Source organism: Primulina eburnea, chromosome 2, assembly GCF_022965805.1.
Source record: "Primulina eburnea isolate SZY01 chromosome 2, ASM2296580v1, whole genome shotgun sequence".
NCBI classification, from domain to species: domain Eukaryota; kingdom Viridiplantae; phylum Streptophyta; class Magnoliopsida; order Lamiales; family Gesneriaceae; genus Primulina; species Primulina eburnea.
The window spans coordinates 9,423,610-9,438,381 of NC_133102.1; the positions used below are offsets into that span (position 1 = coordinate 9,423,610).

The following is a 14,772-nucleotide window of genomic DNA, read 5'->3' on the forward strand; positions in this document are numbered from 1 at the left end:
TCCGATTGGAGCTCCTTACCCGGCTCGTCCATTTCAAGAGGATCTCATCATTGGCACCGTCTGTGGGAAATTATATTGAGCTCGAGGCGTTGATATGGCTCGTACCAGAAGAACAGACCAAGATAACTCCCGGGCCCAGACGGACGGGGGACAATCTTCAAGACAAGTAAACGTTAATAATACTGACCAGAATCTCGTAACCATGACCCGAGAGGAATTAAAAAAAATGATGGCTGATGCAATGGTTCATGCTATGGCCCGGAAAGAAGTTTCTCGACGTAACACACCACCAGAGCAGGAGCAGGAGCAAGAGCAGGAGCAAGAACAGGAGCAGGGGCGAAAGGAGGAGGAGGAAGGGAGTGAAGAGAATGTAGATTATAGTGCCGGGTCGAAGGCTCCGACTACAGCAGAGGAGTTGAAAGATTTAAAGCAGAAAATGAAGGTCCTAGAAGGACAGCTGGAAAGTCGCAGCTCTGCCCGGGCCGCGGCAAAGGGATGCCCATTTGCCGATATCATTGTTCGGGAACCTCTTCCTGGAAACTTCAAGTCTGCCAAAATAAAAGATTATGATGGCAATGCGGACCCGGAGGAGCATTTAGCCAGATTCGAGAACATGGCCATGTTACACTGCTATACTGATAGAATCAAGTGCAAAGTGTTCTTGACCACTCTGGTGGATTCCGCTCAGAGGTGGTTTGAGGGTTTGTCCCCCCAAAGCGTGCATTCGTTCCGAGATTTCCAAAAGGTATTCCTACACCACTTTAGTAGTAGTAAGAAATACAAAAAGACCGCCTTCAGTCTTTTTGAGGTAAAGCAGAGCCCTGAGGAGAGTTTGCGGGCTTACATCAGAAGATTCAACAGAGTGGCTCTAGACGTCCCGTCTTGTGCCACCGAGACCAAGACTACTGCCTTCACCCAGGGTTTGAGAGAGGGTGAATTCTTCAAATCACTAACCAAAAAGGTGCCCGGGGATTTTGAGGACCTGTTATCCCGGGCAGAGAAGTACATAAATATGGAGGAAGCCCAGAAACAAAAGAGGGAAGCGGTGAAGAAAGAAAGAGGAGACCAGGTATCTAAGCCCGAGGAGAAGGGGCAAAAGAGGGGCAATTCAGGGCATTTCTCTCATCATGTGCCTCTGAAGATTGCCCGAGAGAGGGAGGTGCAGGAATGTAGTAGGGATTTGGCCCCGGATCATCAACTGGCCCGGCCAGAAAAAAAGGGATTTTGTGCGCTTCACAAGTTAGGCTACCATAACACTGAGGATTGCAAAGTTCTGAAGGGAAATTATGTTGCGCCTTCCCTCGCAAGGCCCATTATCAATACCCAGATGTCTAAGGTGCCGCCATGGACGTCCCGGCAGCCCGGATCTAGTTCCCGGGGAGGGGGTGTGAGAAACAATCATAGAATCGAACCCGGAAGGAGGAGGGGGCCTGAACCCGAGCAAAGAAAGAAGTCACCCCCGGTTGTAGGGACGATTAAAATGATATCCGGAGGCTCTACTGATGGAGACTCCAATCGAGCGAGGAAGTCAAGGAGTAGGAGAGAGTGTTTGGAGGTGGAAGGATCGAGGAAGAGTGAGGCAATCATCAGTTTCGGCCCGGAGGACCTGAGAGGGGTGAATCTACCCCACAACGATGCCTTGGTGATCCAAGCCCGAGTGGCGAATTATGACATTCTGCGGGTCTTCGTGGATTCAGGCAGTTCTGTGAATGTAATTTTCAAAGATGCTTTTGAGCAGATGGATTTACAGGGCTATCACCTTCAAACAGTGGAAACTGCTCTTTTTGGCTTCGCCGGGCACGTGGTTTATCCGGAAGGGGAGATTATTTTACCTCTGACCCTGGGCTCTCACGATCTCAAGAGAACAGTGATGACTTCCTTCACTATGGTGGACTCCCCCTCATCATATAACATCATCCTTGGGAGGCCGGCCATGAATGAGTTAAGGGCTGTAGCGTCTACCTACCACCAGAAAATAAAATTTCCTGTGGGAGCAAGGGTAGGAGAAGTCCGGGGAGATCAACCCTCTTCTAGAAAATGTTATGTGGAAGCGGTCCGGGCGGATCAGAACAGATCTAAGAAGAAGGGGAAGAGGGATAAGATAGGTGAGACAGGAGGAAGGATAGTGGAGGAAGGGGAGATACACTTTGTGGCCGAGGAAGAGCAGGAGGCGGTGGAGATTGGGCCAGGACAGCAAATCCGGGTGGCTCGGGATCTCAGCACGACCACCCGGGTAAGTTTAATTAAATGTTTAAAAACTAACATTCATGTGTTTGCCTGGTCCCAGCAGGAGCTTACGGGGATTTCCCCCTTTATATCGGAGCATCATTTAAACATCCTCCCGGGGTCTCATCCCGTGAAGCAGAAAAAGAGGCACTTTGGTCCTGAAAAGGACAAAGTCATAGCAGAACAAGTCAAGGAGCTCCTGAAGGCGGGGCATATTCGGGAAATTCAATTCCCTACTTGGCTTTCCAATGTGGTTTTAGTACCTAAATCCACTGGCAAATGGCGCATGTGCGTAGACTTCCGCGATCTAAACAAAGCGTGCCCCAAAGATCATTATCCGCTGCCCCGGATTGACCAGCTGGTAGATTCCACCTCGGGCTATGAGCTGTTGAGCTTTATGGATGCATACCAGGGGTATCATCAGATTCCCTTGGCCAAAAAAGATCAAGATAAAGCTAGCTTCGTCACCTCGGGAGGTACATTTTGTTATATTGTAATGCCTTTCGGGTTGAAGAATGCAGGGGCCACTTATCAGCGTCTTATGGACAAAGTGTTCGAGAAACAGCTGGGGCGGAACGTGGAGGTATATGTGGATGATATCTTAAGCAAGACCCGGGAGGTCACTACTTTTATTGATGATCTACAGGAAACTTTTGCCACCCTCATGCAACATGGGATCAAGCTTAACCCGGCCAAATGTATTTTTGGCGTAAAGAGTGGCAAATTTCTGGGATTCATGGTAACAGATCGGGGAATTGAGGTAAACCCGGAGAAGGTAAAGTCTGTCTTGTGTATGCCCTCTCCCCAGTCTGTAAAAGAGGTGCAAAAGCTGACGGGAAGGATTGCTTCCCTTTCTCGATTTATATCCCGATCAGCACACAGAAGTTATCCTTTCTTTCAAGTCTTGAGAAAGGCCAAGCACTTCGGATGGGACGATAAATGTGAACAAGCCTTCCAGGACTTGAAAGCCCATCTTGCAGAGCTCCCGGTATTAGTAAAGCCCGAGCCCGGGGAGCGATTATTCCTGTATTTATCCTCTACAGAGCATGCTGTCAGTTCAGTGTTAATCAAAGAAGAAGGCTCTGATCAGAAGCCTGTCTATTATGTCAGCCACGCTCTAAGAGTGCCCGAGCTCCGATATACAGAGGTGGAGAAGATTGCATTGGCTTTGATCGTGACCGCTCGGAAGCTAAGACCTTACTTCTTATCGCATCAAATAGTGGTTCTTACCAACAGCCCTCTTGGTAGAATCATGACCCATGCTGAGGTATCCGAGCGAATGATTAAGTGGACGGTGGAATTGGGGGAGTACGATATCGAATACAAACCACGAGTGGCTATCAAGGCACAAGCTTTATCAGACTTTTTATATGAGATGATCCAGCCTAGTAGAGAAGAACTGTGGAGAGTTTTTGTAGATGGGGCGTCTAGCCTTGCGGGGTGCGGAGTAGGAGTCGTGATGATATCTCCCCCGGGAGAAAAAATCAAATTGGCAATAAGGATTGATTCCCGAGTAACTAATAATGAGGCCGAGTATGAGGCAGTGCTAGCTGGAATACGAGCTGCTCGGGAAGTCGGGGCTTCCCGGATAATTATATATTCTGATTCACAACTCGTAACACAGCAGATAAAGGGTGTGTATGAAGCTAAAGATGATAGGATGCTGAAATATCTACAACTTATCAGAGCTCGAGCAGAAGGCTTTTCGGATTGGAGTATCGAGCAAATCCCCCGAGAAGAAAACGACGAGGCAGATATTCTGGCAAAAATGGCAGCATCCCTAAGTGAAGTAAGCACCCGGGAGGTATTGCATGTCTCCCGCTTGATCCTCTCGATGGACGAAGAAGGAACACCCGATCCAGAAAGCTCCTGGATGACGCCCTTAATCAGATTTATTGAAAAGGGTGCACTACCCGAGGACAGAGGTCAAGCTCAGAAGATCAAGAGACAAGCTCCCAGGTTTGTGCTCTTAAACGCAATCTTGTATAAAAGATCATTTCAGGGGCCTCTTTTAAAATGCTTGCCTAAAAAGGAGGTAGATTATGTACTCCGAGAAATTCATGAAGGATGTTGCGCGGAGCACCTCGGAGGAATGTCTCTAGCTCGAAAAACCATGCTTGCAGGATTTTGGTGGCCAACCCTTGGTCAGGATGCAGCTCGGGTGGTTCAAACCTGCGAAGGCTGTCAACATCATGCAAATTTCAAACACAGCCCGGCTGCTCTTATGAAGCCTATTTGGGCATCCTGCCTTTTTGATCAATGGGGCATGGACATTGTAGGTCCTTTCCCGCTTGCCCGAGCTCAGAAGAAATTTTTGTTAGTGGCAGTCGATTACTTTTCCAAGTGGGTGGAAGCTGAGCCTTTGGCAAGAATTACGGAAACGGAGGTACTGAAATTCCTGTGGAAAAATATTGTATGCCGATTTGGAGTGCCCCGGAGATTAATCTCAGATAATGGCAGACAATTTCAAGGCAAAGGAATTGTTGCATGGTGCCAAGAAATGAAGATCACTCAATCCTTCACCTCTGTGGTTTATCCTCAAGCAAATGTCCAAACAGAAGTTGTCAATAGGATCATTGTACAGGCGTTGAAGACGAGACTTCAGGGTAAGGGGAAGGATTGGGTTGAAGAATTACCTAGTGTTCTTTGGGCCTACAGGACTAATCCGCGGATACCGACTCAGTAAACCCCTTTCAGCCTCGTATATGGCTCTGAAGCAGTTCTCCCAGTTGAGATTGGAGAGACTTCTCCTCGGGTAGAATCTTACCCACACGATAATGATGAAAGCAGAGCCAGGGAGTTGGATTTAGTCGAGGAAAAGAGAGACCGGACATTTATCCGCATGGAAGCATACAGAGGTCGAGTGATGAAATCTTACAATAAGAAGGTCCGAATCCGAGACTTTCAAATTGGAGACTTAGTCATGAAAAAGGTCAATCCAGCAGGAGAGGTGGGAAAATTAGAGGCAAAATGGGAAGGGCCTTACAAAATCACTCGGAGAGTCAGCTCCGGATCTTTTTATCTAGAGGATGCACAAGGACGCCCTCTCAAAAGACCTTGGAATGTATTTAATTTAAAGAAATATTATACTTGAAAGATGTAATCTATTCGCCAAAAGACGTAAATGAAAGATTTGTTTTTCTCAGACGTATTGTGTTATTATCTCCCACATTCCGGAAGAAAAAGCCCAGGGCCCTACACCCTGGCTCGGGGCCACACACCTCGACCATTCCCAAGTCTCGGGACATGCTCCCCGGCCCAAGGCTCCGCACCTTGGTTCTTAAAAGCCCAGGGCACTACACCCTGGCTCGGGGCCACACACCTCGACCATTCCCAAGTCCCGGGACATGCTCCCCGGCCCAAGGCTCCGCACCTTGGTTCTTAAAAGCCCAGGGCACTACACCCTGGCTCGGGGCCACACACCTCGACCATTCCCAAGTCCCGGGACATGCTCCCTGGCCCAAGGCTCCGCACCTTGGTTCTTAAAAGCCCAGGGCACTACACCCTGGCTCGGGGCCACACACCTCGACCATTCCCAAGTCCCGGGACATGCTCCCCGGCCCAAGGCTCCGCACCTTGGTTCTTAAAAGCCCAGGGCACTACACCCTGGCTCGGGGCCACACACCTCGACCATTCCCAAGTCCCGGGACATGCTCCCCGGCCCAAGGCTCCGCACCTTGGTTCTTAAAAGCCCAGAGCACTACACCCTGGCTCGGGGCCACACACCTCGACCATTCCCAAGTCCCGGGACATGCTCCCCAGCCCAAGGCTCCGCACCTTGGTTCTTAAAAGCCCAGGGCACTACACCCTGGCTTGGGGCCACACACCTCGACCATTCCCAAGTCCCGGGACTTGCTCCCCGGCCCAAGGCTCCGTACCTTGGTTCTAAAAAGCCCAAGGAGCTACACCCGGGCTCAAGACTCCGTATTTAGCAAGGTTCGCGTTCTTTAAATTCCTATCGAATCTAAAATATTTGGTCCGCTAGAGATCAAGATATTGCGCAAGGAAAAATGATTTTTATAGCCAAAGCCCGGGGGCAAGAATTACACAAGGAAGTATGGAAATCTAAAGAAACAATCTTAAACTAAAAATACTACAGCAGACTATTCCCCAGTCTTTTCAGGAGCCTTTTTAGTCTCCTTGTCGGCATCATCATCCTGGGGAAGGGAGTCAATGGCTCGATCTATGTCTGGAAAGCCCTCCTTGTCTGCCGGAATCAAGCCCTCCTCCTCAAATTGCTCCCGGCATTTCGCAAAGCCAACTTTGAAGTAGTTATACGATCTCAACAGCCGCTTGGAAATCTGAGGATCGGAGGAAGAGAGTCTTCCATTCCTCATGAGTGAGCTGGAAAAGCTTGAGTTTATCTTCAGCAGCCACAACCCGGTGTTGTTGAAGAGTGGCTTCTTCTTCAAGAAATCGAGCTCGGGATTCCAGAAAAGCAGTTTGCCTTTGAGAGGCTTCTTCTCGAGCAAAACTCTCATCTCGAGCACGTTGAGTTGAAGCCAATTGTTGATTGGCTCTTTCCAAAGAAGCAAGGAGCCCGGCAACTTTCTCCTCGTGCAGCTTCTCGGCCCGGGCGATCTCCCCTCGGAGCTGGTCATGAACTTCTTGAGACGCCCGAGCCTGTCTATTCGTCCTGGTGGCCACTGCCGCCACTTCCTCAAAGGCCGAGACCATCATTTGAGCCGCCTGAATAGAGACAAAAGTCAGGAAAAATAGGTCGGTATCAATATTAAGCTGTAAGACGAAGAACTTACCGAGAGAAGCCGGTTTGATTCTTCCAAAAATCTGTTAGTGGCAGGGATGCTCTTCAAAAATATTGCTTCAGTGGGGCTGAGCATTTGCTTGAAGCGTTTAGCACCACTAACAGTAGCTCCCTCGAAAAAAATATTGTTGGAAGGGAGCTCGGAGGTTGAGGCACCAGTAGTTTGGGGGGGCGGTTGGGGTTGTGCAGGTGGGGAAGTGCAGGGATCACCCTTAGATGGGCCTTCCAGAACAACCAGCTCGGGCTCCGCCGTGGCTTTTCTTTTTCTTTGACTGAGAGGGGCGAGATCTTCAGCATCCTCTACAGTCTCAGCCATTGCCCGAGAAGTATCTTCCCCAGTAACTGCCGCTCCTCGAGACACCTCCTCGGCAGCACGTTTCTTTTCTGCTTCGGTGGCTGCACGGCGCGCCGCAAGCTCCTGTTCCCGGGCGATTTTCTCAGCTGCTCGTCTTTTAGCAAAAGCTGCTTGCATCTCGGAATTGTCTGGACAAAAAAAATAATGTTAAATAAATCAAGGAGGGAACAAGGAAGGAGGCGGCAGGAGAGAGGGGCGAATTACCGGGTTGAGAGCCCGAGCCTGCTACCTCATCAATAATGTGATCTTCGGGATCCTCAGCCCGGGGACTCAACCCATACGCGGTCAGATTATCATCAGAAATTAGTGTGGAAGATGAGTATCTGCGCCCCTCCACCAACTCTTGGCTCACAATGAAGGGTTCTTCGAATTTGTAAGTGCCGGGGAGGGAAGGTTGTGTAGGCAGAGAGGAGAGAAAACCGGTCAAGCAGGGAAGATCTCCCGGGAGTCGAATAAAAAAGTATATTCCTTTCCACCCTTTTTGAGAAGAGGGTATATCATCAAGGAAGCGAGTATTGTGCCGGGCAGTCAGGGAAAAGGCATTGTCCCCGAAACGGCAAGAAAAGTAATAGTGAAGGATGAGGGGGTTAATAAGAAAATTGTTCATATTAAAGAGGACATAAGTGGCAGCCATTATTCTAAAAGAATTAGGGTGGAATTGGTTAACTGGTACGCCAAAAAATTTGGCAACTGCAATGTAAAAGGGGTGAATCGGAAACCTAAGACCATTCTTAATTTGGTCCCGGAAGAAAGTAGTATACCCTGGAGGGGGGTTTTTTGCCCTGTCAGAGGACCCGGGTATTAGGATAGAAAGATTGAAAGGAATGTTACCCAAGGTCCTAAGTTCCTCATCCGCCCCTGAGCGCAGGGTGCTACTCAAAGAGGAGAACCAGGGAATTCCCGGGGCCTCGGTGGGAGGAAGGCCCGTGGCCCGAGCTTTACCCTTACCTTTCTTCTGGGCAAGAGCTCGGGAGTGACTAGGAGGGAGGGGTTTAGAGGAAGATGGTATGATTGGAGAGGCTACTGGTTTCTTAGCGGGTTGGGTGATAGAGCGACGGGGTGGGGGAGATTGAGAAGCATCGGAGCGTAACGCAGCAGATTCGTCGCTAGGCGAGCCTCGCGCGTTGGCCCCCGACGTGGAAGAGGTAGAATTAGACATTTTGAAAGAAGAGTACTTACGAGTAAATAAGAGAGACAGTGGGGAGGTCGCCGGAGGAAAATGGTTGTACACGCCGGAGAAGTAGAGAAAACCAAGCGCAAGAGTTCCGCTGAAATTTGAATTCAATAGTGATTTTGGCAAAAGAGTATACCACTATTTATAAAGGGAGGGGCTTGATCTCTACCGTTGATTTGCATCTAAACGGGTGGTCGAGATAACCCTCGGGAATCGGATAGTACGTGAAGGGACACGCGCAATCATTAAAGTGTCAGGCCTACTGTTCCTCGGAATACGAAACGTTACTGACCGTTGGAACAGACTAACACGTGTCATTATGATGTTGTGTGGATAGGCCGGGAGGTTTTGAATACCTCGGTAGGTTTGTTTCGTAGCTCGGGAAGCCTAAAGACCCGGGATGGTGATTTCTAGGACCGGGTAGTTCGATACCCCGGTATGTTGTTACAAATTCAAAGATTTGACTAGCTCGGGAGTATGTTCTAAGTGCAGGAGATACCTGATCCGGGGACCATATTTTCACCAAATATGTCACAAGTGTAATTTCAGTCTTAAAGATTGGGTTATCCTAATTTATGGTACGTCTGTTATTTCAGTTCGCATTAATTTGTACAGGATTTGTTTGCAACAGAATAACGAGGCAGGAAAAATCAATAAAACTTCCATTACATACGATAACGACGAAGAGTTATGGGATCCATTATATCAGATACAGAATCTTGCCACTCCGTTATCCAATTAGTTAACTCGTGAATACGGAGGTTGACAAATGATTCATCCTTCATTATCTTGTCCAAAGCACGCCATTCTTTCCACAACATCATGTGCAGCAGAACCTCGTCACCAACCAGATCTGTTACCCGGTTTACTGCAAACTCTCGGATATACTTCCTTGCTCTTCTTCTTTGTACTCGAGTAGGGGCGAGACGATTGCGGTAGGTATAGTCCAGGTCATAAACCTTGTCCCGCACGGCCTTGACCTTCGCCCATATGCGTTGTTCAATTCTTCTCTTCAGCTCCTCCACATGAGGACGCATTTCCGGAGTCACCAGGACATGTGTACTGCTGCAAGCACTGGAACCACTTGAGCTCGACATTTTGGATTAAGGTTCATTTTGCATCTGTATCCTCTTATTTATAGGCAAGCAAGGAAGTCCAAGAGCCTCAGCCAGTCGAAGCGTCTCCTTTATTATTCAAAGTCAAAAGTTGATCGAAACCATCGAATCTGGACAGGTGGACGATCAGGATGCCCCTCGTAAATTGCGCTGGGCAGACGAAAGGGTCTGACGGTTATCAAAACATCAAATCTGATGTACCTCGGAATACAGAACGTTTTCGTTTGGCAGGAATTTAATAAATTGCATATCATTATGACACCACGTCAGCAGACCGGAGGATTCTTGGTCCTGGCTTATTCCTTTTCCCGGACTACAAATTCGGGACTTGGGAATATTGATTGATAGGGCGGGATTTCAAAAACTCAAGCATTTGGTTTTTAAGTCTGAGGAGTATTAGCCATGTTAATCTTCGTTATTTACTTATTGTTAATTTGGTTTTGACGTTCTACCAAATACATGCAATAACAAAGCGAAAAAGATATTTTATTAATTAAAAGAAGTGGGCAGAGAGTACACGAAGATGTTCCTTTTCAACAAACATCTTCCATTTGTGCAACCAGCCATTGAGATTCCCGGTAGCGGTCTTGCCAAAGCTATCTGACCCGGATATATCCTCCAGGATCTTCAGCTCCCTTTGTAGCATTAGTGCGTAGACACCATGGTGAGTAAAGATGTCCACGTACTCCGCAACACCGAGGCGTCGGCGATATTTCCGCATAAGAGCCACGTTCTCAGGAGTAGGAACCCCCTCTACATACTGAGACGATTCCAGCTTGTATAATTTTTCCCAGAAGTGAAGTATTTTGTGAAAGACTTCGTCCTCCATAGTTGTTTTTCTTCTCTCTATTGCAGATGCCATGAGCTCTTCAGCCATATCCGGAACTTTCGAATTGCTTGAACCTGCCATTGCACTGATGATACGGAAGAATAAGCAAGGTCATTATTTATAGGGAAGAGAATTAATCTCCGCCCTCGATTCAAATCTAATCGGACGATCATATGACGCCTAGGAAATCGTGCGTACAAGTGAAGAGACGTGTGCGGTTATCGAGGGAACAGACTCGTCATTACCTTGGAAAGCGAGTAATTTTCAGTAAAATCCTCGTTAATGTATACGTAATGATGTGTTCGATCGATTCTCTCGAGAATAGTAATTATCAGATTTTGAGGAGTCGGGGGTATGAGATACAAGACGCTTAGAAAGTTCCCTCACTCGGTATTTATTCACACTTGCAATCCGGGAGAGAGCAAGAAAGATTGAATCGGGACAGCGAGTCAAGCTCTAGCCCGACTATTTTAGGGATGGGTGGTGATACCCCTATAAGGATATGGGTTTGTTCATATGAAACCCATGTGTACAAACCGGGGTACCGGGTAGTTTTGTGAAAGCCCGGGTAAGTTTTCCCTTCCCGGGTGTGATGGCTTCATCCGCAGTCCTTTACCAGTAGCCCGGGTCCTCATAGAGTTGGCCGGGTGCTTCTCACCTGTCCAGGTAATGTTCTCGGTTGGATACCCACTTGGGCAACCTCGAGAATAGCGCTACCTCGATAAATGAGCCACACTCGAGTGTAATCATTACAGGCAATCTAATCCGCCAGAGCAACTTGGGTTTGGAGTGTCCGAGAAGTCATCAGAAGCTAGTATGGTAAACCGACTTAGTAGGTGACGCGGGAATCGAGGTAACTACCCATTCCTTTCCTATAAATAGCAGGTATTAATGTCATTAAATGATCCTGAAAAAAAAAAACCTTTGAACTTTAAGCATTCTACGTATTTTTCCTCAAATATTGTTCGAAGTTCATCATCATACAACCTGCTGACTTTATCATCGGAGTGGCTACGTCGGAAACCCCTCCAGCGCCCATTCACGAGTTCTTTTCATTGTTTGCAGGTGTCGTTCAAGCCATTGTCTTCGCTCAAAATTCCCAAAACATTAAAAATTGTTGATTTGATCCGATTGGAGCTCCTTACCCGGCTCGCCCATTTCAAGAGGATCTCATCAGCTGCTTTTAAAAATTTCAAAGTTTATCAAATGGATGTAAATAGTGCCTTCCTAAATGATCTACTACAAGAAGAGGTCTACGTAGAACATCCTCCAGGTTTTATTGATCATTTTTCACCTTATCATGTATTCAAATTACACAAAGCACTGTATGGTTTAAAACAGGCACCTAGAGCATGGTATGACACTTTGTTACAATTTCTTATCAATCATGATTTTACAATTGGCACAGTAGACAAGACCTTGTTCACTCTAGTCAAGAATAAACATATTCTATTAGTGCAGATCTATGTTGATGACATTATTTTTGGGTCAACTAACCCCAAACTATGTGCAAAGTTTGCTAAGTTGATGCATGATCAATTCGAAATGAGAATGATGGGAGAATTAAAATTTTTCCTAGGGTTGCAGATCAAACAACTTGATACTAGTATTTTCATAAATCAAGCCAAGTATACTAAGGAGCTACTGAAAAAGTTTGGTATGGAAGCATGCTCTGCTGCTTCCACTCCAATGAGCTCATCTACCAAGCTTGATAAAGATGAAAGTGGAATTTCAGTAGAGGTAACTCAGTATCATGGTCTCATTGACTCATTATTATATCTTATTGCCAGTAGGACCTGATATTCAATTTGCTGTCTACATTTGTGCAAGATTTCAATCTAACCCCAAGCAATCCCATTATATTGCTGCTAAACAAATTCTGAAGTACTTAAAAAGAACTCAAAATGTCGGCTTATGGTATCCCAATCTTATTGGATATTTAGATGCTGATTATGCAGGTTGCAAACTAGACAGGAAAAGCACAAGTGGTTTTTGTCAATTCCTTGGTGATAGGCTGATCTCCTGGTTTAGTAAAAAGCAGACTTCCATAGCTACAGTCTACTGTAGAAGCAGAATAGCTTGCTGGTGGAAGTTGCTGCTCTCAAAGACTTTGGATACAACAACAACTCAAAAACTATGGAATTCAAGCCTCAGAATCACCTATCTTCTGTGACAATACCAGTGTCATTGCAATCACGCAAAGTCCAGTACTTCTTTCCAGAACGAAGCACATCGACATCAGACATCATTATAAGAGATCATGTGCAGAAGAAGGACATTCGTCTGGAATATGTCTCTATTGATTTACAAGCAGCAGATATCTTTACTAAACCTCTGCTTGAGAATAAGTTTTCTTACTTTCGAAATATATTGGGATTAATTGATTTAATTTGATTTTATTAATGTTATTATCTGGTTAATTATTATCGATTTTGTGTTAACTCTATTCTCTTTGCAGAACAATAAAAATACAATTTAAGATAAATACTGTTATTTCATCTTGAATGTAATCGAAAATAGGTTACACTACACAATTCAGTATCTATAGAATTTTTCTACTCAGTAATCCAGTTATTCAACTCATGACTCCTAATTTAGTTTAAAGGACTCTATGCTGAAAATCTTATCGAGCAGATGCCACTCCTTCCAGAGCATCATCTGAAGCAAAACCCTTCCAGTAGCCAGCTCAGAGACTTGATCAACTTGAAACGCCCGTTTGTACTTTCTTGCTCTTGCTCTTTGAGCAGTAGTAGAAGTCAAACCATTCTGCTACACATTCTGCAGCTCCTGCACTTTGAACCATACGGACATGACTTTTATCCAGACATATTCCTCTATGGTTTTCTTCAAATCTTCCAGATGTGGAAGTGTCTCTGGTGTTACCAAAACATGAGTGCTGCTACAAGCATCAGAATTGCTTGAGTTCGACATATCGAATTATTGTTTTCTTAACACTTGTTGTCTTATTATTTATAGATAGGTTGCATTTAATGGTGAAGAAGTTGAAGAGTTTGAAGTCAATTGAACCGTTCTACTGAATTACACAGACTGAGTTTTTCTTACTCAATTTTTATTATCAATCATTCAATGAAAGCAGTAGATAAACAAAAAATGTCAAAATGAGATTTTTCATTCATAAAACCAGAAGCATTACATTGAGTTTATCTACTACATTGTTGATATCAGCAGCTTCAAGTACTTCTATGTTGCAAAGTACTTCAACAAGAATTTATCTAAGGATTGCTGGGACCCCCTCGCTTTGCGTGATCATGGTTGGTGAAGGGGATTATCCCTCAGCTAAGTCCTAACAAGAATGAACAATCTAACTGATATTTCATATTAATAAACTCAGGATTTTCTTCCTAGTTTTCATATCTTGAAAAAGGATGTCTTCAAACATCTGCTTACGAGAGGCTGTAAGTTGTCTTTGGAATTCTTCTGCTGATTCTGACTCTGGAGAAGACTCCGAGAGATCATTTGCACTTATCATTTGTGTTGGTTTGATGAAAAGACTGAATGATTTAGTTTGTGAATTTGTAGGTATTTTTATAGAGTCTGGAGAAGCTGAAGAGACGACGATTTGACTACAAGAATACCAAGATCGATCTATATTTTCCTCAGAAACCGTATCGTCGCATTTATTAATTGCATGAATTTAGGGGGAACAATATTGTTTTTCAGTCTGTCACTTTTATACCCTGTCAGAAGCAGAAAGGATGTTTGTCTTTTTCATAAAACAATTGTCTACTGGTTTTTGTATTAATCTGCTGAAAATATTTTAGCATCTTATGACTTCCAGTAGATATTATCATAAAACGACAAACCCTCTTCTAGTCTTTTTCAGTAACCATCTGGACAACTCGCTCTTTTTATTACTTTTCAAATTTTGAAATAATTAGTGTCTCTCTGACACGCTTAGCATGAATTTTATCATACTCAACCATAAACATATTGACACGTGTCCTTTTGTTTACATTGACGGCTGTACATTCTCTTTTGAATATTAACAGCTCTTTTTACTCCTTTTGACCTTTTACATTTCCAGAATCTTACTTTCTAGCTACTGTTTTCTTTCGAAATCGTGATTACATAATCTACTTCGAAGCTACTTCCTTTACAGGCAAAGAAATGACTGGAGCTTATATTCTCAATGCCTATCAAGTCAACTTTGCATCAGTACTTACCATCAAGGATGAAGGACTTGTTCAGAAGTTCAAAGATGTTAAAAAATCTGGACTCCGAAATTTTCTGGAAGCACCCGCTATTATCTACAAGACCACACTTTTGGAATTCTTCGCCAAAGCAACT

At 45.3% G+C, this 14,772-nt stretch overlaps 1 protein-coding gene across 1 annotated transcript; it reads left to right on the plus strand.

The window, feature by feature from the left end:
* Positions 1-229: 229 nt before the first annotated feature.
* Positions 230-4,912, plus strand: LOC140824090 (uncharacterized). The gene has a single exon (XM_073185688.1). It carries the CDS (start codon positions 230-232, stop codon positions 4,910-4,912), a length of 4,683 nt encoding a protein of 1,560 aa, XP_073041789.1.
* The last annotated feature ends 9,860 nt before the right edge of the window (positions 4,913-14,772 follow it).

What these genes read in the sequence shown, in the direction of transcription:
- LOC140824090 (XM_073185688.1), top strand. Translation starts at nt 230, where the DNA reads ATGGCTGATGCAATGGTTCATGCTATGGCCCGGAAAGAAGTTTCTCGA.